Below are 22,255 nucleotides of genomic sequence, written 5' to 3'. Positions count from 1 at the left end.
GTCATACACGGGGTGTGAAGTTCAATATGATTGCAAATGGCATTTTGTTTTCAGTTATAGAGGCATGCTGCAAGGTGTATAACCAATTGTCTTCATTTGGCCTTTTTCACATTGAGAGAATTATATCCATGATCCTTGCTACTGAGAAGATTCCTGTACCCCTGTCCAAAGGAACTGTATTCTGAAAAGTTCATACATTGTCCCTTGGGGGGAGGGATAGCTCAGTGGTTTGAGCATTGGCCTGCTAAACCCAGGGTTGTGAGTTCAATCCTTGAGGGGGCCATTTAGGGATCTGGGGCAAAAATTGGGGATTGGTCCTGCTATGAGCAGGGGGTTGGACTAGATGACCTCCTGAGGTCCCTTCCAACCCTGGTATTCTATGGTTCACTCCTAGCCTTCGGTGCACTCAGACCTGACCAAAAATGAGCTGTGATCTAAGATAGAGGGATATACCTAAAGCTTCCTCATGTACAGAGGTGGTAAATTCACTCTAATTCCAATTCACACAGGGAATTTTTCCATTAGGATTAACATCAAAAAGGTTGAAATACGCTCGAGTGGTTAATCCCTGCACATTAGTCAATTTTGTCATACTAGATAAGATCTATGACCCTAATACCTCTTACTGTCACAGGAACAGTGAATTAGGTAGTGTGACAGGATCATTGGCTACTCTGATTATTGGTGGATTGGGAGTATACATGCTTGGGAGTATAAACCACCAGTTGGTGTCAAGATCTTGCTTGAGAATTTGTACCACGTGAGTTACTTTTGGTCATCTCATAATGATCTGGCACACTGGTGTTAAACAGAAAGCAAACATGTAGTAAATCCAATTTATCTAGGAAATCTGTTAGTTCTAACCCTTACAACTAGTCTTCAGGTTCTGCAACTCTAATAGATCTAGTAGAAGGTTTGATGATTTGCAAACTAACATTGGTGCAGCCATCTTTTCATTCAGAGGCCAAATTCATCTCTGGTATTGAATTAAGTAGAGTTACATTACAGAAGAATTTGACTCACAGTGGGTGGATTTGCTATTGACCAAGCAGTGTGCTTACAAGGGGAAAAAAATTAAACACGGAACTAGAAGTTTTGGGGGTGCTTTTATGGGTTAAAGGTATTAGATGTGTAATGTCTTATTCTGGAACACACTTCTATACAGTAGGCTAATCTGTAGCAATTACTATTAAAGTGCTTGAAGAAGCTCACGTTTCTAGATTTTTCCAACTATAAAAAATGCTTATTTAAAATGAAGGAGTTGGTTCAAGTGTTAAGTAGCTGAGGGCCTCAGTATTATCAAGCAGTTAAACACCATTCCATCAACTGCCCTTGGCTAGCAATTATTTTTGTGTTCCATTGTTATTCAAGCTTCTAAAAATACTATTACAATAATTTCCTTAACATGTAGTATCACCCCAAAAGGACTTCATGTTTTTATATGAGGAGCTATGAACATTTTATATTATGAAACTTGGAATTCCACTCACAGCAGCACTTTTAAGTAGACTATTTTTCAGTTTACGACACGGGGGAAATACTGACACGTTTTAGCATCCATAATTTTGGGAACAACAATTTTGTTCCTGCCCTTTATGTTGACAAGTCAAATTCACACTTGGTTTTTTATCTAAATTTTAAATAGTCTCGTTTTGACATTGGAGCTACCCTAATTCTGATGTTTAAAAGAAATTCCCCAGCAATTTAAGTTCAGTCTGCCTGACAGCCTTAGTTCTTGCTGCCTAGCCTGCAGTTCTGAGCTTATATAGAACTCCAGCTCTGAGGGGAAGGTGGATGGCTAGCGGAAATACACAGAGGCAACTCTTGAACAACACACACAGTCCATAACCTCCCTTCTTCAAGAGCCAGTACTCCACCTGGGGGATGGTGGCTGAGGAGTTCTTAGCTAAACACGAGCTGTAGCACCGCTCTTCCAAACTGGGCATCTGAGGAGCAGCATGTGATGAAAGTGTGCATCAAACTTGAAGTTGCTGCTTTGCTTAACTCCACCAGGGGGCACCTGCCTAAGCCAGGCCACTGGGGCTGCAACAGCTCCCATGGAATGGGTGTTTAAACTAGGGGGTACTGGTTTCCTAGCTGAGATGCAGCAGGGTTCTATACATCTCCTAATCCATGACCTTCAAGGGTCAGAGTATAAAGGAGAAAGACGGCACTTCCTCTTTTTCTTATGCCCCTCTTATTGATTCTCTCTTCTTACTTTTACCTTGACAGGCATCTGTAAGGACTTGCTGTGCCAAGACAGACATTGGCAGCAGAGGATATGTCTGGAATTGGTGCCAGTGGTTACTATGCCAAATGAAGAGTAGGCACTGAGGGGAGTTCTTCCTGCATTGTCACAAAGGCTATTGTGCCTAAATATGCTGTACTGGTTTGCTCTTCACTGCCACTTTCAAATTAACTAGCGCCAGGCAATGCCAGATAAGGGATTCATTCTTAGTGGAAGATCAAAGAGATTCCAGTCTTGGGCCCATGATAGAAGGCAGCACTGAGGCCAACGCAGCAAATAAGTCGTGCCCTGTGTTTGAGGACCTTGGCTCAGAGCAGACAATGAAAACCTGTGTGTTTATAATGCCTCAACAACAGCTTTGCTGGGAACCTCAGGGAGATGTGCCAACATCTTGAGTGAAAAGATTAACCCGTGACAATATTTCTGATGGGCGAAAAGGCCTGGATGGCTGTATGGATAAAGATTATGTAGAGCACTGGATTGCTTTTAGCCATTACTTATAAGAGCAGGCCTGGATCACTTAAACTAGATTATTTGCAAGAGTAAGGGCTCTGGGATCATCCAGGACAAGCAAAACTGTGAGGAAGGTAGTTTTTTCATGCAGTGAGACAAAATGCACACAAACCAAAGAAAAATAACCCCAAAAGCACATGATTTGCTCCAGGAGCCTCTCCCCAGTGCCTGACCTGCCTATGGAGCTCAGCTGGACACAGGAGAACTGCACAGAAGCAAGCAGGATGCAGGAGGAATCATTCTCTGCTCATCCACGGAGCTGGTCCATAGCCATTACTCCCTCCTGCTCCCTGCAGGTGGAAGGACATGTGGATCCACGAAATGGCAGATCCTTTAGCTCCAGACCCTTTTCCTGAGACAGCATGCACAGGGAGGAACACACCTTCTTCCCAGCCCCCAAAATAGCCTGCTCACCCACTCCCAAAACTAGTTAGCTGTATGTGAGTAATATGGGGATAATGATGCTGATCTCCCTTTGTACAGCACTTTGAGATCTATGGATGAAAAGCACTGTATACGCTAGTCCATACTAGATCAGCATTTGGTATTGTCAATAATTCTTCTGTCTTCCAGCTCTTCCTAGTAAATAGAACAAAGGACTGGTGATAGAAAGGAGTGAGGGACACCTTGCCTCTTTCACTTTTCAAAATCAAAATAGGAAACCTGCAGCTTACTAAGAAAAATACTTTTAAACATCCCCAAAAATCAGCTGCAGATGTTCCACTTCCAGTGTTTTATAATGATCCTTTATCTAAGCCAGCTCCACATTTTTTTTTCCTTGTGCAACTGGGTAAAGATCATTAAGGTATTACTTTAACTCGCAGGCTATGCCACAAGGTTTCCAAAATTTAGTACACGCTTGGTGTTCCTGAATGTGAATTATCAAAAGTACAACTACAAATTGAAAATGTATCTATTGAAATTTTAGAAGAGATGCCATTAAAATTTCTAGTGCTCAAACTACGTCAACACTTGACATGTGTCCCTCCCTTCCTTCTCAAAACATCTTTAAAGAGTTGAAGTAGCGAGGCTGATATTTGTAAATAAGAAACTAACACACTAGAGATTCATTGAGAATTTATGGCAGCTCTTTAACCTGTCACAAAAGTAACAGATACCAATGAACACGCACACACTTACATATGCACATATATACTTATTTATTTAAAAAAAAATAAATTAAATTTCAATTATCTCCACCCCAGCTCCCAGAGAACTGACTGGGTTTTTACAGCCTCTGCTGCTAAAAAAAAACAAAAAAAAAACAATGCATTTTCCTTCAAAAATGTTCATTATTTTCTAATTACTGAAAAAGTCCCCAAATTTTCAACAATACACTGGATTGTTTAATCTAACAATACGAAATGATCCTCAAGGAACATTATTCTAAGCGTGTCAGAAATCCTTATCTTTAGTAGCTCTGGGAGGTTTGTTTGATTCCAAGGACTAAGTGTACACTGAATCTGAAAGCAAGCTTCCCAGCCCAAGCCATGGTTGCTCCAAGCTCCAGCCCAAGCCGCGGCATCTACACAGCTATTTGTACAGAGCTAGTGTGAGCCCCACCAACATGAGTCTGTAGACCTGGGCTGGAAGGCTCAGGCCCAGATGCTTTGTAGACATGCCCATAAACACTGCTGTTACATAGGAGAAGAAAATCTTGGCTCCTGATGGGCTAAAATAGTCATGTGATGAGAATCAGTAAATTTCTACTATTTCTGAGGAGGTAAACAATATTCTGGCCTGGAACTAAGTCAACCAGTGAGATCACACATGGAAATAACTACATCCTAACTCAATCAGCTGAGGTCAATAAAAATTTCCCCTCAACTCATACTACAGTCAGTCAGACCACTGCCTCTTGATTGGTTCCAGAGTATTCAATAATGATCTTTTCTGAACCTCTGAATTCATCTCTCATTTGGAATGTTAGTTAAAAGAAACTGCAATATTAAAAAAATAGAATCATGGCCAAAATGGAGAAATTTCCAGATGTGTCTGAGGAAAACATTCAGAATGTATGTAACAAGCCACAGATGCAAATTTTCAGTCAGCCTCAACTTGGCCTCTAATTTGGCACATACACATATTCATAGATTTAAAGGCCAGCAGAGGCCATTAAGACCATCTAGTTTGACCTCCTGCGTGACCCCGGCTACACATTTCACCTGCATCACACAAAGTAACATGTAGCTGAACTAGAACTGATCTGTTAGAAAGACTTCCAGCCTTGATTGAAGGACCCCAAGTGACATAAAATTTACCACATGAGCAGGTAACTGGGCGCTCATGCAAATGGCATTTGCCTGTGTAATTAAGGAAATTGCATATGCAGAAATTTGTTCCCTAATTTAATGTCTGGTGAACATCAGGATTACTGTCCTTCCAAGTAGATACAGCCTTCAGTTTTGTCTTGGTAAGACTTCACCTCTAGGGTGAATAACATCTGACATACATCAATATCAACAGAATCATAACAGCCTCAAAGCCGTGAGAGAATTGACATGGAGTTTACCCTGGCAAAGTATCCAGAGGCTTTTGGGTAAATGTGTTCTAACATAGAACACAAGAAATTAGGATAGAAAGAACTATTGCTCAATTTTGACAAGGCCTTGAATGTCTGCAAAATTGGTAATTCAACCCTTTTCCTTCCAGGTACAGTACAATATTTGGGAAGAGTGATTCTGGAAAAGCAGCTCACTGTAAAATGAGTTGAACTTAAACATACATTTAAGGGCTCTTCTCACAACCAGTTTAACATAGCACATGTGCAGAGAATCTTTGAAGTGTGGTGCAATGTGCTAATTCATAAACATTTACACAGCAGTAGTAGAGGGCAATATGATTCATCATACATATGCTGCTCTGTGGCAGCAATGCTTATAACAATGAGAGAAGCCAGGACAATTATGCCATGTGGACAATTTATGTCCAGAAGCCACAGCTGATGTTTTTATTTAGTTTTGAATTTTTGGCAGAAAATTATTGGGATCTTGTCCAAGGAGAATCTCTCACTTCGGGGCTCTGGCAGTCATAACACTATATCCAAAATACTTCACTGAGAAATGAGAACACAGCATTGTCAGGGTGTTAATCTTACATATGGCTCGAGGAGCTGTTCAAAGTGTCTATTTTTTTTTTTTTTAAGGGAGGTGGATTTCCTGTAAGAACAAACTTTTTGGGCACCTAGTGGTCTAGCATGCAAGGATTTCTGGAATTTTCGCTTTCCCGACCTGCCTGTTAATTGGCTGCCTGGCATTGTAGCAAACTCCCCCAGGGCAGCCCCTAGGCAATATGGTCTGTGGTGGTGATTTGGCAGGAAGCAGGATGGGGAAGAAATCTGAATCCACATGCAAAAAGTTCTTTTCCTTTAAGTCCCAAGCTGTGCATCCCAACTTCATTTGGGGACAGAATAGTTTTTCGACTTATCAGGAAGGAGAAGAGTAAACGTACTTTAATGTGCTACTCCTCTCTTATCTTTTGGATTTGGTACCTGGTATTTAATTTCCAAAAAATGTACAAGAGAAGCCTGCATCTTCAGGGAGCTTGTATGCAGAGGGAAATTCAAAACCCAACCCTAGTATTTCCTGACTCTCTGCTATAGCACTTTCATATGAAGATAAATGAGACAAGACTGTCTTTCTGGAGTAACTGAAACCTCAAGGGTGCTCCTTGAAATATCAGCTGTGAATGCATAGTGGAATCAATTAAATGAATTTTGAGATAGCAGATCAGCAGAAGTGGTGGCATGGGGAGCAAGGGAAACTGAAAATCGCTGAGGCAGTTCACTGTGCAATGAATTCCAAACGCAAACACGCTTTCAGTGGTGAGAGATCCAACATTACCTGTGTGTCACTTTAAGCCTTGGGCAATTACTTAGACAGAAGAAAAGAAGCTCTTCTGCACTTACCTGAAATGTACATTCAAACATACAGATTGCAAAACTCCACCCACATATGCATACTGTGACTAGTCATTTCTTATTAATGAGTAATGTGCTACTAACATGAAGAATCAATGCATACAAATATTAAGATGTTTGGTATCTGATACATCATCCAAACGCTTCTGCTGGTGGGATGGTGTTCCAAGGAGGAGGAGTGCTAGGCAGAGGCGGGCTCCACCTAATGAAGAGAGGGAAGAGCATCTTCGCAAGCAGGCTGGCTAACCTAGTGAGGAGGGCTTTAAACGAGGTTCACCGGGGGAAGGAGACCAAAGCCCTGAGGTAAGTGGGGAAGTGGGATACCGGGAAGAAGCACGAGCAGGAGCACGCGAGAGGGGAGGGCTCCTGCCTCATACTGAGAAAGAGGGACGATCAGTGAGTTATCTCAAGTGCCTATACACAAATGCAAGAAGCCTGGGAAACAAGCAGGGAGAACTGGAAGTCCTGGCACAGTCAAGGAATTATGATGTGATTGGAACAACAGAGACTTGGTAGGATAACTCACATAACTGGAGTACTGTCATGGATGGATATAAACTGTTCAGGAAGGACAGGCAGGGTAGAAAAGGTGGGGGAGTTGCATTGTATGTAAGGGAGCAGTATGACTGCTCAGAGCTCAAGTATGAATGCAGAAAAACCTGAGAGTCTCTGGATTAAGTTTAGAAGTGTGAGCAACAAGGGTGATGTCGTGGTGGGAGTCTGCTATAGACCACCGGACCAGGGGGATGAGGTAGATGAGGCTTTCTTCTGGCAACTCACGGAAGTCATTAGATCACAGACCCTGGTTCTCATGGGAGACTTCAATCACCCTGATATTTGCTGGGAGAGCAATACAGTGATGCACAAACAATCCAGGAAGTTTTTGGAAAATGTAGGGGACAATTTCCTGGTGCAAGTGTTGGAGGAACCAACTAGGGGCAGAGCTCTTCTTGACCTGCTGCTCACAAACCGGGAAGAATTAGTAGAGGAAGCAAAAGTGGATGGGAACCTGGGAGGCAGTGACCATGAGATGGTCGAGTTCAGGATCCTGACATAGGGAAGAAAGGAGAGGAGCAGAATACGCACCCTGGACTTCAGAAAAGCAGACTTCGACTCCCTCAGGAACTGATGGGCAGGATCCCCTGGGAGAATAATATGACGGGGAAGGAGTCCAGGAGAGCTGGCTGTATTTTAAAGAATCCTTATTGAGGTTACAGGGACAAACCATCGCGATGCGTAGAAAGAATAGTAAATATGGCAGGCGACCAGCTTGGCTTGTCAGTGAAATCCTTGCTGATCTTAAAACACAAAAAAGAAGCTTACAAGAAGTGGAAGATTGGACAAATAACCAGGGAAGAGTATAAAAATATTGCTCGGGCATGCAGGAGTGAAATCAGGAAGGCCAAATCACACCTGGAGTTGCAGCTAGCAAGAGATGTTAAGAGTAACAAGAAGGGTTTCTTCAGGTATGTTAGCAACAAGAAGAAAGTCAAGGAAAATGTGGGCCCCTTACTGAATGAGGGAGGCAACCTAGTGACAGAGGATGTGGAAAAAGCTAATGTACTCAATGCTTTTTTTGCCTCTGTCTTCACGAACAAGGTCAGTTCCCAGACTACTGCACTGGGCAGCACAGCATAGCATGGGGAGGAGGTGACCAGCACTCTGTGGAGAAAGAAGTGGTTCAGGACTATTTAGAAAAGCTGGACGCGCACAAGTCCATGGGGCCGGATGCGCTGCATCCGAGAGTGCTAAAGGAGTTGACGGATGTGATTGCAGAGCCATTGGCCATTATCTTTGAAAACTCATGGCGATCAGGGGAAGTCCCGGATGACTGGAAAAAGGCTAATGTAGTGCCCATCTTTAAAAAAGGGAAGAAGGAGGATCCTGGGAACCACAGGCCAGTCAGCCTCACCTGAGTCCCCGGAAAAATCATGGAGCAGGTCCTCAAGGAATCCATTCTGAAGCACTTAGAGGAGAGGAAAGTGATCAGGAACAGTCAGCATGGATTCACCAAGGGCAAGTCATGCCTGATTAACCTAACTGATTTCTATGACGAGATAACTGGCTCTGTGGATGAGAGGAAAGCAGTGGACGTGTTGTTCCTTGACTTTAGCAAAGCTTTTGACACAGTCTCCCACAGTATTCTTGCCAGCAAGTTAAAGAAGTATGGGCTGGATGTTCGGACTATAAGGTGGATAGAAAGCTGGCTGGATCGTCGGGCTCAACGGGTAGTGATCAATGGCTCCATATCTAGTTGGCAGCCGCTATCAAGTGGAGTGCCCCAAGGGTCGGTCCTCGGGCCAGTTTTGTTCAATATCTTCATAAATGATCTGGAGGAGGGTGTGGATTGCACCCTCAGCAAGTTTGCAGATGACACTAAACTGGGAGGAGAGGTAGATACGCTGGAGGGTAGGGATAGGATACAGAGGGACCTAGACAAATTAGAGGATTGGGCCAAAAGAAATCTGACGTGGTTCAATAAGAACAAGTGCGGAGTCCTGCACTTAGTACGGAAGAATCCCATGCACTGCTACAGACTAGGGACCAAATGGCTGGGCAGCAGTTCTGCAGAAAAGGACCTAGGGGTTACAGTGGAGGAGAAGCTGGATATGAGTCAACAGTGTGCCCTTGTTGCCAAGAAGGCCAATGGCATTTTGGGCTGTATAAGTAGGGGCATTGCCAGCAGATCGAGGGACGTGATTGTTCCCCTGTATTCGACATTGGTGTGGCCTCATCTGGAGTACTATGTCCAGTTTTGGGCCCCACACTACAAGAAGGATGTGGAAAAATTGGAAAATGTCCAGCAGGGGGCAACAAAAATGATTAGGGGACTGGAACACATGACTTATGAGGAGAGGCTGAGGGAACTGGGATTGTTTAGTCTGCGGAAGAGAAGAATGAGGGGGTTTCAAAGAGGATGGATCTCGACTGTTCTCAGTGGTAGCAGATGACAGAACGAGAAGTAATGGTCTCAAGTTGCAGTGGGGGAGGTTTAGGTTGGATATTAGGAAAAACTTTTTCACTAGGAGGGTGGTGAAACACTGGCATGCATTACCTAGGGCGGTGGTGGAATCTCCTTCCTTAGAAGTTTTTAAGGTCAGGCTTGACAAAGCCCTGGCTGGGATGATTTAGTTGGGGACTGGTCCTGCTTTGAGCAGGGGGTTTGACTAGATGACCTCCTGAGATCCCTTCCAACCCTGATATTCTATGATTCTATGCTCTTGCAGAGAAACAAACTTGCTGATCTCATAGATTTTTTTCCATCTATAACTTGTATGTTCCTACTAGTGACTGAAGCCATAAGGATAATGTATCTATCTGTATTTCTGCACAGTTATGTTATGGATTAAATATATTTTGGGTAAACAGACAACATTAAAAAAACCAAACAGCACTGATTGACATTATCTTGTAAGAAGGTCTGCAAGACTACAGATGGACAGTTTTCAAACAATTCATTTGTATGCAGATTAGCAGCTGGAAGGATGTGAGAAACGATGTTACACCAAAGTAAATTATCCAACTGGAGTTTAAAATACCTTTTCTTTCTCGCTCCTACCTTATGTATAAAAAATATTTTCTTGCACTGCCTTGACGGAGCTGATTTACGTGACACAAAATAATGTCGTATTTCTCTCTCTTTTTTTTTTTAAAGCTTTTCACAGAATCCAACAAATAACCCATCTACAATCTTGGAGTACATTTAGTTTTAGAAAATTAACTCATTCACTGGCATTAAAAAATGTAACAAGAAACATCTATCAGAAGAAAATACAGCATAAAATATTCTGGGCAATGGATGGTTATGTGTCGGGGATACAATCTGCTGTATCTGATGTCACAATCATATTGTAAAAGTGCTTTTACAGCATGTAATAAATTAAACCCATTATCTGTCAATCATAAGGAGTCAGATTATTAATGTTGTGTGTGTGCAAATGGTTGTGAATGCCTAACTTGTGTCCTGTGCACACAAATACTGTAGATGATTTGTACTTGTACTTTGGGTATTCGTAAGGGTAAGTTAGCCCTGCACAAATGCATGCAAGTTGTCTGCACACCCTGTAGCTGTGAAAAGCTGACCCTTAGTTTCCTTCTTACTCTAAGGTTTGTGATACTGGATGCAAATAATGACTCGAATATGCAGAAAATCTAGCCTGCACTGTGTGTATGCTTTGTACAGAAGATAAATTTAACAACAATGAAAATAGTTCCTCCTACAAGAAAAATTAAGGAAACCCATCTTTCTTCTTAGTAAATTCAGCCTGATGAGACCTTCATTGAGTATGACGATCAGGGTAAATTAATGTCTCTTCCTGAATGGCTTTCTAAAAGGTGCACCAAAAGGAATAGCTTCTCTAGGAGTAGAATTTGCTGTTACTGACTTTCTTCTCCTTTAATCTTCAGGAAAAAGAAAATTCAAGTCAACAATTCTGCTAGGTATTCTAAGAAAAAATACAAAGGTCAACTCAGCAACTCTGTGTACTTCCATTTCTTTTCTTTAAATTAAAATGTAAACACAGTAACAGCATATATATGGCACTTCATATATTCAAAGCTTTGTACATATATTTTTTAAAAAGAGCCAAAAAATTCAAAGAACAATGTCATGGACATTCCCACAAAAATGCACACACAAACTACTTTCATAACTCTCTATTTGCATGCTGAAATGCTGGTCCTTCTAGGAATATCCATTTTCCCATCTTTAAATATTTGGTCCCCAAATATTCCAGTTTCCACCCAGTTTACTAAAAGGTAAGTGTCTCTTGGGGTGTGCTTATAATTATCACAACATATACTTACAGCACCTTCCATCCAGGAATCTCAAAAACACACCACACCCCAAGGAAGTGAGTAAATATCATCCCCACTGAACACAGAGATGCACCAGTACACAGAAATTATGTGGACTTATGAATAGAACTCATGAATCTCAACTCTCAGTCCTTTGCGCCTACCACTAGCCCATAATATTAACTCAGCTCAGCTCCCCACCTTCAGCTCTACCACAGACTCACAGGGTGACAGGATAGTTGCCAACTGGGTTTTCCTTGGATGAATGCCAGCAGCACCTTGCTCCTACTGACCAATCATAACCCTGGCTCTGCATTGAGCTGTGGCATTGGTCACTTCTCTGGTTCTAAAGAGACCTGAAAGACTGGCCTCTGATTGGCTGGGAGGAAAGGATTTGACCCCTCTCCCCGCTTTAGGCTGGGGGAGGAGCAAACATCCATTCAGGATCTCCTCCTGCTACAGGAAGGTCCTGTTCTCCCTGTACCCACCCATAAGCTGGGGCAAGGCTTAGGGCAAGGGGTCTTTTTTCCTTAGGATAGAGTCTGGGAATAACTGGCAATTCCATGTTGTCGCTAAGACTAACCATTGTGTTTTCATTGGTGTTTGAGTCAAACCGGAACTATGTTCTGGTCCCACATGTTCCAGTATGTTTATGTCACAATGCAGTCTTTATGGTGGGTAATTTATTTGGCTGTTTGAGCTGGATGGTAGGAAAGGGTCTAAGCTCCAAAGATTGTGGCATTCAGTGAGTCACTGGGACCAAGACACTCATCAGCATGGGCTGCTGGAGTCTGGTTCAGTGGAGGCTCAAACTCCCTTTACAAGAGTGAAGCATGGCTTCTAGTCCAAGCCAAGTGGGCCAGAAATTATCTTATCTTAATAAAGCTGAAGCCTTTGTGCCATACAGGACCCCTTAGATATGAGGACCCTTTTGGGGGACCCTGGGCAGAATAAAGAGGATCAACCTACCTCCTGCTGCATGTCTCTTGATACATTTGTAATTGGTTCTCATTCACACTGAATTCTTTTAGTAAGGCATCTCTGTTAGGGTTCCTTAAGTTCTGGTGGGTGTCATACAGGAAGAGCTGGTTGTTCAGCTCTGCCTGGCGCTTCCGAAGCTGCCGACATGATGAATAAAGCGCCTCTTCGCTTTCCTTCAAGAGAAAAAGAACACCAGAAACCAATTCAGCATCTTACACAAGCTATTCTTCCCTGATTTTTCTAAGTAGTAGTTTGTAAATTATTTTTTGTAAGACACATGTGGAAACAAAATAAATAACTGAGAAAACACTGAAAAAAAGAAGATGCTCATAAAAATAAGCTTTTAAAAAAGGTAAGGTGTTCAAACACCATGGTGATCAGTGAGAAATAAATGGATTACAGAGAAAGCATTTGATGACGTATACAGGTATGCTGAGGAAAGAAAGGGAGGAGGCTGTGTGTTACAATTGCAGTTACTTTATCTTCTAATAGTCTTGAAACACTGGAAAGACATTTTAATTTTTGAAGGTTATATCTGATAGAGCCCAGTATGCAAACACTACCAAGGATTGGGCTTATTACTAAGTCTCATTGCTTCCAATGGAGTTTCTTATTAAGCTGCAAACGAAAGGTCAGATTCTTCAAACACCAAGCATTAAATGGGACCATTCATGGCCATCAGTACTATGGCTAAGGGGGCAGATTCTTCACTGGTGTAAGCTGTCATAGCTCTATTGACTTCACTGCAGCTATGACAGTTTACACCAGCGAAGTATCTGCTCCTTAGGATATGTCTAAACTGCAGCCAGGAATGAGCCTTCCAATCCCAGCAGATACACTTGGCTAGTGGGACTCAAGCTAGTACACTAAAAATAATGTCAGAGGTTGCAGCTCTGGCAGAGACTCAGGCTAGCCACCCAAGTTCAGACCCAGGGGGTCAGGTGGGCTGGAGACTTCAAGCTGCCACTCAAGCCACTAAGTCCACATTGCTATGTTTCGCACACTAGCTTGAACTATGCTTGAGCGCGTCTGTTCACCAGGCTGAGGGGTCCCAGCTGCAGTGCAAGCTTATCCTTAATGTTTGCAGGATTAGGCCTTTAATTTGCATTTGTACTTGCATGTCATCTTCTAGAAAAAGGGCTCTCAAAATTCTTCACAAACAAACAGTTAGTAAACCACAATACCCCTTTGACACCGGGAGCCATTTATGGACTATTTTAAAACATTATGCACACGGGTAATCTCATCTGTGTAGTGCCCATCTGTGTAAATCTTGGCAGGACTGGGGTCTTAAGTTCCACACCAATATCAAAACATCCCACACCAACAAAGAAACATGCGACCAGTAAACAGAAGGCACTGTCACAGCAGACATACTAATAATCAAGCTCCTTTCACCCCTCAGCCCACTGGCTCCCCAGATGCCTAAGATAATGGATGAGCTTCGCAACATGCTTACCAGGTTAACAAACTGTAAAATCAAGGATACACATACACACACGCACACCATCCCCCTGCACTACAGCTGATACCGTGCTGCAGCTCCCTCTCTGGGGATGTCAAGGAGCTGAAGCACAACCTCTCTGCTCTACCCTACATAGTACGCATTTTAAAAATATGAAATAAAGGGTCTCATTTTTAAAGGGGACCAAGCTTGCCTCCTTCAGTCATAAATGAGGACATGCAAATGGCCAATTGCTGACCACTTAGACAGCTACATGCCCTCATTTATTCTCACAAGTAACTGTATCCACCAACGCTGGATTTGAAAAGTAAGATTGAAGTGGACACTTTGGGAATTTCTGTTAAAAACACAAATGCCAGCTAAACTGATGATAATCTGAAAATGCTTCAAAAACAGTCATACTTTTGACAGCAAGTAAATCAAATTTGCAAGCAAATAAGACATGCTTCTAAATTTTAAAACTTTCTTAATACACTTACATTTCTAGACTATATGGAAAGACTCCAGTTAATTTCAATAGGAACTGGATAAGGGCTGACATGATAAAGATGCAAAAATGTTATAACAGTGTATAAATTATGTCTCAACAAATTTCAAAACCATCTGCAAGACCTTTCATAATTTTAGATTGCCTCTCCAAGTGTATGCAGGTGGGGTTTCTGTATAAATAGATCTGTTATTAAATTATAACATTTTATGGAGGATTTTCTTTAAAAGCAGCGTAACAGATGGAAAATACCTTGATCGTTTTTATGATGCTTCTAGGTTGGTTTGGCAAAGGTTCTAAAAGTTTTATGACCATGGCAAGTCTTTGTTCACTATAGACTGTCCAAAAAAAAAAAAAATCTTTAAAATTTCTCCCACCACTGCATCAGCATCCTGAGGTTTCATCACTGTAAATATACATTTGCGCTGCATCTCAATTTTGGTTTACCAAGCTGGAAGAAAGGGGACTGAGGCTGGGAGATGTGCTATAGTCAAAGGACTTATTGCTGAGAAGGTTGAGAGGTGCACGGCTGCTATGAACAACACTTTAAAAGACACCACTGCCCCAGGCAAATAATGAGTTGGATTTTTTGAAGAAAATCCCAGACACCAGGGATTCTCAGCATATTTACATATTGAACATGGATATCACTTTGTAAAGCACTGAGTCACTATCGGTGGAGGGATTTGTAGGAGGTGGCAACAACAAAGTCCTATCTAGCCTTCTATGCCAGGCTCATCCCCATGGGATTTGAGACCTTATGTGTTTAAAAACTCTTTTTTAAAGGATATACATTTTATTTATATACACAAGTCTCATATTATGACCCTCTCCCCCCTTGCGATCCCTCACCTTTGACCCCTTTTTTTCCTTGGGACCCTTCCTTCCCCCTCATGATCCTGACCTCTTATTTTCCCTCAGACCCCCCCTCATTGCAACTCCTCTTTTCTCTCCCTTCTCCAGTGGGTAATGGAAAGCTACAATGGCTGCCAAGAAGCTGACAGGATTGCATACAGTCATTGCATAGGGGGTCTCATGAGACTTTCTGCACAACTTGGAAAAGAGTGTTTCCCAACTCCTCCAAGTCTGCTGCTTCTCCTGTGAAACTGAGCATGTCTGTAAATGCAATACCTTCCAGTTCAGTGTCTACGTAGCTGCAGGACTAAATCCCTCCAGAAACCCAGTGACTTACTGATGAGAAGCACATAGTGTTCTGCTGTAAGAAATGCAGTGGCCAGATTCTGGTGTCAGTTACAGCAGCTTGTGTTTGGAGTCACTCCATCAACTCCAGTGGGCTTACACCAACGTAAAGCAGAAACAGAGTATTTTTTCCTCTGAAATTTGCAGTATGTGGGAGATCACCTTGACTCCCTAGCATCTCACTTGTTTCATAGAGTGTCTATCAAGCCTGGAGAATTGTGACTTGAAAATTTGGAAAGTGGACAGAGCACTAACTAGACAAGATGGGTCTGGTTTAAAGTACTGTATGCAATAACTTTGGGTATCAATAGTAATTAACTGCGTGTGGCTCACCCACCTGCCTGGCTGATTCCATTCCTAACGATTTGTAATTTTTTTCCAAGAAGAGGATTATGTGCACACAAAATTATAGTGGTTCAAACAGATGTTCTGTGAAGGCTTAAAATGAGGCAGGTTTATCTGCAATGGGATCCAGTGCTGGGTCTCTGGTTTTTATGAAATATTGGCAATTATTGTTTTTACTTTTGCTCTTTGGCAAAGCCTTCTATTTTTCCCATAGATTGATTCTGAAGACTGGAGAAGGAATATATTCTGTCCTGAGTATCTACTGCCAAGTGCGGCTTCAATATTAGTGAGTCTCACCTCCAAGAAGGGCATAAAAGCTTGAGAAGAGCTCTTTCCTACTGCCAGAGAATTAAATTCTAGCCGGTTTTATTCAAATCAAGGAGGCCAGCGGCAATGCTGCTGTGTGAGCAGAACACTCTTTAAAAGAGTGAGACATCTCTCCACCCAGATAGCGAGCAACTGAATTCTGGTTAATGAACATTCAGGAACCAGTGTGAAAGATTTAAGGGTCACACAATATCAGGCAGAAATATATGAGCGAACTATCACCTCTTAGTTACCACAAAGGACTCACTGACCCATGCTTTGGGCGTAGCGGAAGTGATGAGGAAAGTGTAACACACAGGAAGTGGCTTTGCACTTACCAGAACTTGCTGCATTTCACAGAAAACCAGAAGGGAAGCCAGCTCTGTATCTTCACTGTAACCATTTTTGAGAGGTACTGACCTAAAACCTGGGGAGAAGGTACACAGAGGTAATTAAAGTAAGGAGGAAGGGTTGCTTGCAGTTGGGGGCAAGCATGTATGGGATTGGGTAGATCCTTCCATTCTGCTCACCTGCTCCATTCCTTGGAGCAGGCAGAGCTTTGAAGTTTACAAGGAAGCGGCAGGCAGAGATGGGGTGACGAAGTTTTCCCACAGCCCTGCAAATCAAACCAGGTCTGGAGAAATCAGAAGTTAACTCAAGGGATGCCCACATTTGGATCAGCTAAAAAAGCAAAGGTAGAACACAAGCAGAAGAATCTTAAGCAGTGATCTCTCCAGAACTCATTCTGGGCACACAATCACATTAATGAAACGGAGACTGTGGCAAAATGAATTAAATCACAGTAATCATTCCATAATCAAATCATTAGAAGGTAGGCACAAACACAGCACTGCTGATACTGTTACCTCTCCAAAATAAACCTATAACTGGGTGTTGAGCAGGGTGGAGAACATCGATCCTTTTTTGGCATTTGCTCTCTCCTAATCCAGAGGGTCAGATTTAAATCTATCAGTCTCAAACTAGTGGGACCAAGAATGCAGGAGATGCCTTTACTTCCCACCGTGAAACTGATCATACTGCAGTAGTAGGTTGTTCCATACCCACTTTCTCGTTGCTGATACAACTTGTTCTGTGTAACTCTTTCCTCTTGCAGAAAGAATGAAAAACAATTTGGTGGTGGGCGATTCATTTAAAAGATTATTTTCAACACGCCGGACATCCTTGTTCAGAGCGAGGGTGTGGTATTTTCAGTTTAGAGTAGCTATCTCCCAAGGTGTGTTTCAGCTGGATGGGCCCTTTACTACCTAAGTTTTGAGAGCAAATGCGCAGTACTACCAGTTCTAAAGACCATGTTTCTTGCTTAACACTTTATGACACCCTATTGATCTTTACCTGATTTGATTCCTTTGATGGGAAAAGTGGCATGTGCTAAGAAGTTGGGGTCACTGAACATATCCTCCTCGTAAACAACGAAGCGCAGAAACGCTAGGTTAGGATCATAAATTTCAAACTTCACTTGCTCTGGACAGGGTACCCAAACTGGGTTAAGGCCATTGTCATCTGAAATGAAAAGAAAAATTTTTTGATATGATGCAATCACTTCCCTTTATGCACATACAAGTGTATATCCAAGGGCAGATGCTGGGATTATATATGAAGTCTGAAATTCCTTATCCCAGCTGTTTTTGTATGCCCACTCAAGAAGTTCTTGGGGGGAGGACAAATCTATTTTAAAAAATCTAAATTTAAATACATTTCTTCATATTTAATATATTTATATAAACAAACCTCCCTGGACATCTATTTTTAAAAGGGGAATTGCTTCCCACGAATTAATGAAAAACAAGCCCCAGGTCTGAGCTTAAAAACAGACACTAGCATGAAACATACTAAGTAGACAGATATGCACCTATCCAGTTTGCATACTCATTGGTGGAGTTTTGTGGGGTCATCTGCACGTGTGCTGGAGGCTGAAAATCTGGCTCTGAAGGTCGATACAAATACAAAATATAAAGGTCAAAATACTCTTCTCTGGGAAACACTGCAGTTTCCCCTACTGGTGCAGCTCTCTACTGAACATTCTGAACTCATTCCACACCCAGAATTTTGCACGGCCTCATCTGTCACAGAGAAACAGCAGTGCATCTAGAAATGCCAAAATCAGGCACTAAAATAGACAGCCAATCACATGGCTTAAAGTAAGAAAAATCGTGGAGTAGGACCCTCACATTTAAAATCCTTACCCCGGTTTGGCTTTTAGTGTAACTCTGGCCCACACAGATACATTTAGTAAATGAACCTCATTTGCACACACAGCTCCATGAGATCAATGGGGTATTTCCTTGACTTTATTGGGCTCTGGATCAAGACGATAACACTTTGCATGCTCCATAGCTGTATTACCGCCCTTCTTGTCCAAGATATCGCCAAAGAAATGATCTAATCTTTGAACTCAAACCTAAATATAATAGCCTCAGGACTTAGAATCTTTCTGTTTGGAGTGCACCTTCAGAAACTGACTAGCATCTTCAGAAAGACAAGGTGGGTGAGGTAATATCTTTTATTGGACCAACTTCTGTTGGTGAAAGAGACAAGCTTTCAAGCTACACAGAGCTCTGAACACTGCATCTAGCATCTTCAGAGACACTTTCAACTTACCAAGCAATTTTAAAATATGGAAATTACACATAGTCAGAAACTTAACAGAAATGCACATTATGAACCTAACACAGTTTAACACTTGCATGTTTCTCTGCCTGAATTTGACACAAAGTGAAGGTTCTAAAATTAATTGGTTCTGAGGCAAGCACTAGCCTACTAATACATGATCACCAGTTAAGAGCAATAAAGTCACCTTATCCTTCTGGTCTATGATATTTGTAAATTATAGATAAGGAAAAGATTATTTCATGGAAGTCACGAATTTTGTGACTTTCAGAGACCTCCGTGACATTTTCCACTTCAGCACTGGGGTTGTGGGGAGACCCTGCAGCTCCGAGGCACTGCATGCAGCAGGTGCTGGTCACCCCGCCCCACAGCAAGGCTCCCGCCCTCCCTCCCGCTCAATTGTCCACCGGTCAACCCTCTACCCATTATTTTTAGTAAAAGTCGGACAAGTCACAAGCTTCTGTAAATTTCTGTTTATTAACCGCAGCCTGTCCATGACTTTTACTAAAAATAATCATGACAAAATTTTAACCTTAATTATAGATAGCATGCATGATGGATGTCCTCTACCAATTTTATTTAGTGCACTGCAAATATAACTCCACTCCCACCCAGAAAGTTGTGCAGATACTCACTCACAACTGTTGTCTTGAACTTGCTATTATCACATTCGGCCCCACAAATCTCCACCTCCACAAATGGACAGGCAATGCTTCTGCCGGGTTTAGGCAGATGGCGAGCACCTAAAACCTATAAACGGACAATAGGTTATACCAGTATTTGAAAAAAAAACTTGGCACTGCATTTTACCACTGCTAGTGGTCTACAGAACTATTAAACAGTGCCACTGAAAAAGGCAACTATTTTTCTTATCAAATAGTCCTCAAGAGAGCACGCATATATGCCCTTTCTCTCCTGGACAGATGGATGTGTGTAGAAATATATATGTTTACAAACACACACAAGTATCACTGGCACAGGTAACTACACTTATAGTTAAGATTGCCCTACACTTTCCAATGTAAAATCCTGTTTTCAGTTGCTTATAACTTTGCATAACTCCAAGCTTGAACGATTCAAGCTAAAATTTTCCATGCTGAGTATCTGCCTCAGGCTGATGGGGAAGAGTGGCTTGTTTGTTTATTTTTAATTTTCAGCTAAAATGGTTCAGCCATTTCCGAAATGAGATTAGAGAAAAATAGGATATTTGGTCTGCGGTGGGAGGGGGAAGGGGAGGGAAACAAACAAAAAAAACCCTCTTATAACCATTTCATTAAGAAGCTCTAGCACCTCCACACTCTAGAGCAGGGACTTGAAATTTGGCAAGGGATTTCCCTGCTGTCAGGGAGGTGCCCATTGACATCCTTGTGAAGATACGTGCAAATATGGCCAAGTTATAAGCCTCCAAAAAAAATCACATGCTCAGAACAGACTTGTTAGAATTTAGCAGCTAAATTCTCCAGTGATTCTCTCTGTACTGGGCATGCTCCATCCCCTCACAGCTCTTATGTGCCAACTAGACTGTGCATGTGCCTTCCCTACAGTGAGTGAAGGGTTGCAGGGAGGCTGAGCAGGACTTTGCTTGCAATTGCTCTTCCCAGCTGCTAAGGGGCCACTGTGGCAGCAGACACAGAAACTGAGAGCAGGGAGGCTGTTCCTCCTGTGCTCTCAATACTTCCCTGCAGGCATCATGGTGTAGAAGGAGGAAGGTGCCTGACTCAAATGCAGAGGAGTGAAAAATGGATAAGAGGAAAGGGAGTGCACCTCAATCTTACCGAATGAGGTGAGATTCTGTGGAAAAAATAGTATGTGACTATATAATTAAAGACTGTACCTCAATGTATACACAAGGGGGTTGAATCAGAGTTGCACATGCAAACATAACTCTGGCATTTCCTGATTTGTGTGTGCTTATCTTTGCAATCTGAACATCTTTCAAGGTCGATTTTTTTGGATGCAATATATAGATACACACACAACCTCTTTTTCTTTCTTTCTCTCTTGCTCATATGCATTCAAGAGTCTGAATCAAATTTTCAATCCAGTTTTAAGTGGACCTCCATTCTTGCAAGCACAAATTATTTGAGGTGTAATCCGGCACAAGCAATTATTTGTGACCACAGTTCTGGTCACTTCCACATGCTGGTCAATGAATGCACTTGTAAATGCATGTCAATGAATGCACTTGACAAACATTTAAGTGACCTAAATCATGAGCATAAATAAGTATGGGTACAAAAATGTGTCTGCAAAAATGGAGAACTGTGTCTGAAAATCCAGCTCTGTATACCACACTTTCACAGAACATACAGAAGATGCCTCACTTCAAATGCCACAGTTCCACTCTCAAGATGACGAGATAATAGTGAGGTTCTGTACTCTTTTAGCACTTCTTACATTTTTTAAAAAGCACTTGTTCTTTTGCTTTACTTTTATAGCCCGTGTCTGCATCCAAACTGCAGTGAGAAGTGGTTACAGTGTGTTTGTTCCTTACCATCATTTCTCATAAAACATATGGTATTTTGGAAGACGTCTCTCTTACTGAATAGCAGCTGAGAACACAAACAAGTTCAGCTTACAGATGGTGCCAGGACCCACTGTAGTGTAATTTTCAAACAAGAAACTCTTTTTCTTAATGAAAAATGAGATTCAGAAAGGATGAAGTGAACCAAAATAGCTGCATTTTCCCCTATCGTGTTAAAGCTAATTTTTTTTCTTAGTTTCTTTTTTTCATTATAAAAACCTATTTCTGTCAAATTGGAAACCTGCTGAACTAATAACTCTGTTGCTAACCAGTCTCTAATCAGATCTTTCTAATGAGAACTAAGGTGGGGTTCAATGTAAGTTGATTTGATTTGATTTTGAATAGTCACCATATGCATTCCATTTTTTTCTGTTCTATATTCATTGACGTGACAGAGAGAAACTTATTTCATTTCAGGGAAAGTAGCAGAATTAGTTTTATTCCTAAAACACTGACATTTAAATAAAGTATGTTTTGATAATTGTCACAGCTCTTGCTCTGAAAATATAATAGTTTTATTTGTAGTGAGTCATATAGACCTTTACTACTAGTAAGAATATATTTACAAAAGAAAACATTTACCCTCACTGTCAAAAGCATCTGCAGTTTCCTCTTTGATTCACTTGGCATTGGGTCATAGTCCTCATTTCGCATGCTTTCTGGCTGCAGAATGTATCCAGTCCGTCCATTAAGTGAAAACAAGGCATGGTTTATTTGCATGTATTTATCTAGGGAAAGAATGAAATAGCCATGACAGTAGAGTTCCCCATTTTATTAAATCCAAAAGGACGACAAAGTATCAATTTGATGGCTCTTTAGTGCCATTCCCACTGGTTGCCACT

At 41.8% G+C, this 22,255-nt stretch overlaps 1 protein-coding gene across 1 annotated transcript in view; it reads right to left on the bottom strand.

Moving 5' to 3' along the window:
* Positions 1 to 10,028: 10,028 nt before the first annotated feature.
* The window catches only part of PLCG2 (phospholipase C gamma 2), an 87,386-nt gene continuing 75,159 nt past the window's right edge, over positions 10,029 to 22,255 (bottom strand). The window contains exons 28-33 of the mRNA XM_084644244.1: positions 21,996 to 22,141; positions 19,525 to 19,639; positions 17,615 to 17,782; positions 16,600 to 16,688; positions 12,447 to 12,631; positions 10,029 to 11,081 (exon numbers count right to left, since the gene is read on the bottom strand). Coding sequence (XP_084500370.1) covers positions 11,039 to 11,081; positions 12,447 to 12,631; positions 16,600 to 16,688; positions 17,615 to 17,782; positions 19,525 to 19,639; positions 21,996 to 22,141 — 746 coding nt within the window. The 3' untranslated portion in view covers positions 10,029 to 11,038. The remainder of the gene's footprint in view (positions 11,082 to 12,446; positions 12,632 to 16,599; positions 16,689 to 17,614; positions 17,783 to 19,524; positions 19,640 to 21,995; positions 22,142 to 22,255) is intronic.

Source organism: Lepidochelys olivacea (assembly GCF_965140295.1).
Source record: "Lepidochelys olivacea isolate rLepOli2 genome assembly, chromosome: 12".
Classification (NCBI taxonomy): Eukaryota; Metazoa; Chordata; order Testudines; family Cheloniidae; genus Lepidochelys; species Lepidochelys olivacea.
This window is presented reverse-complemented; position numbering and strand designations above follow the sequence as displayed.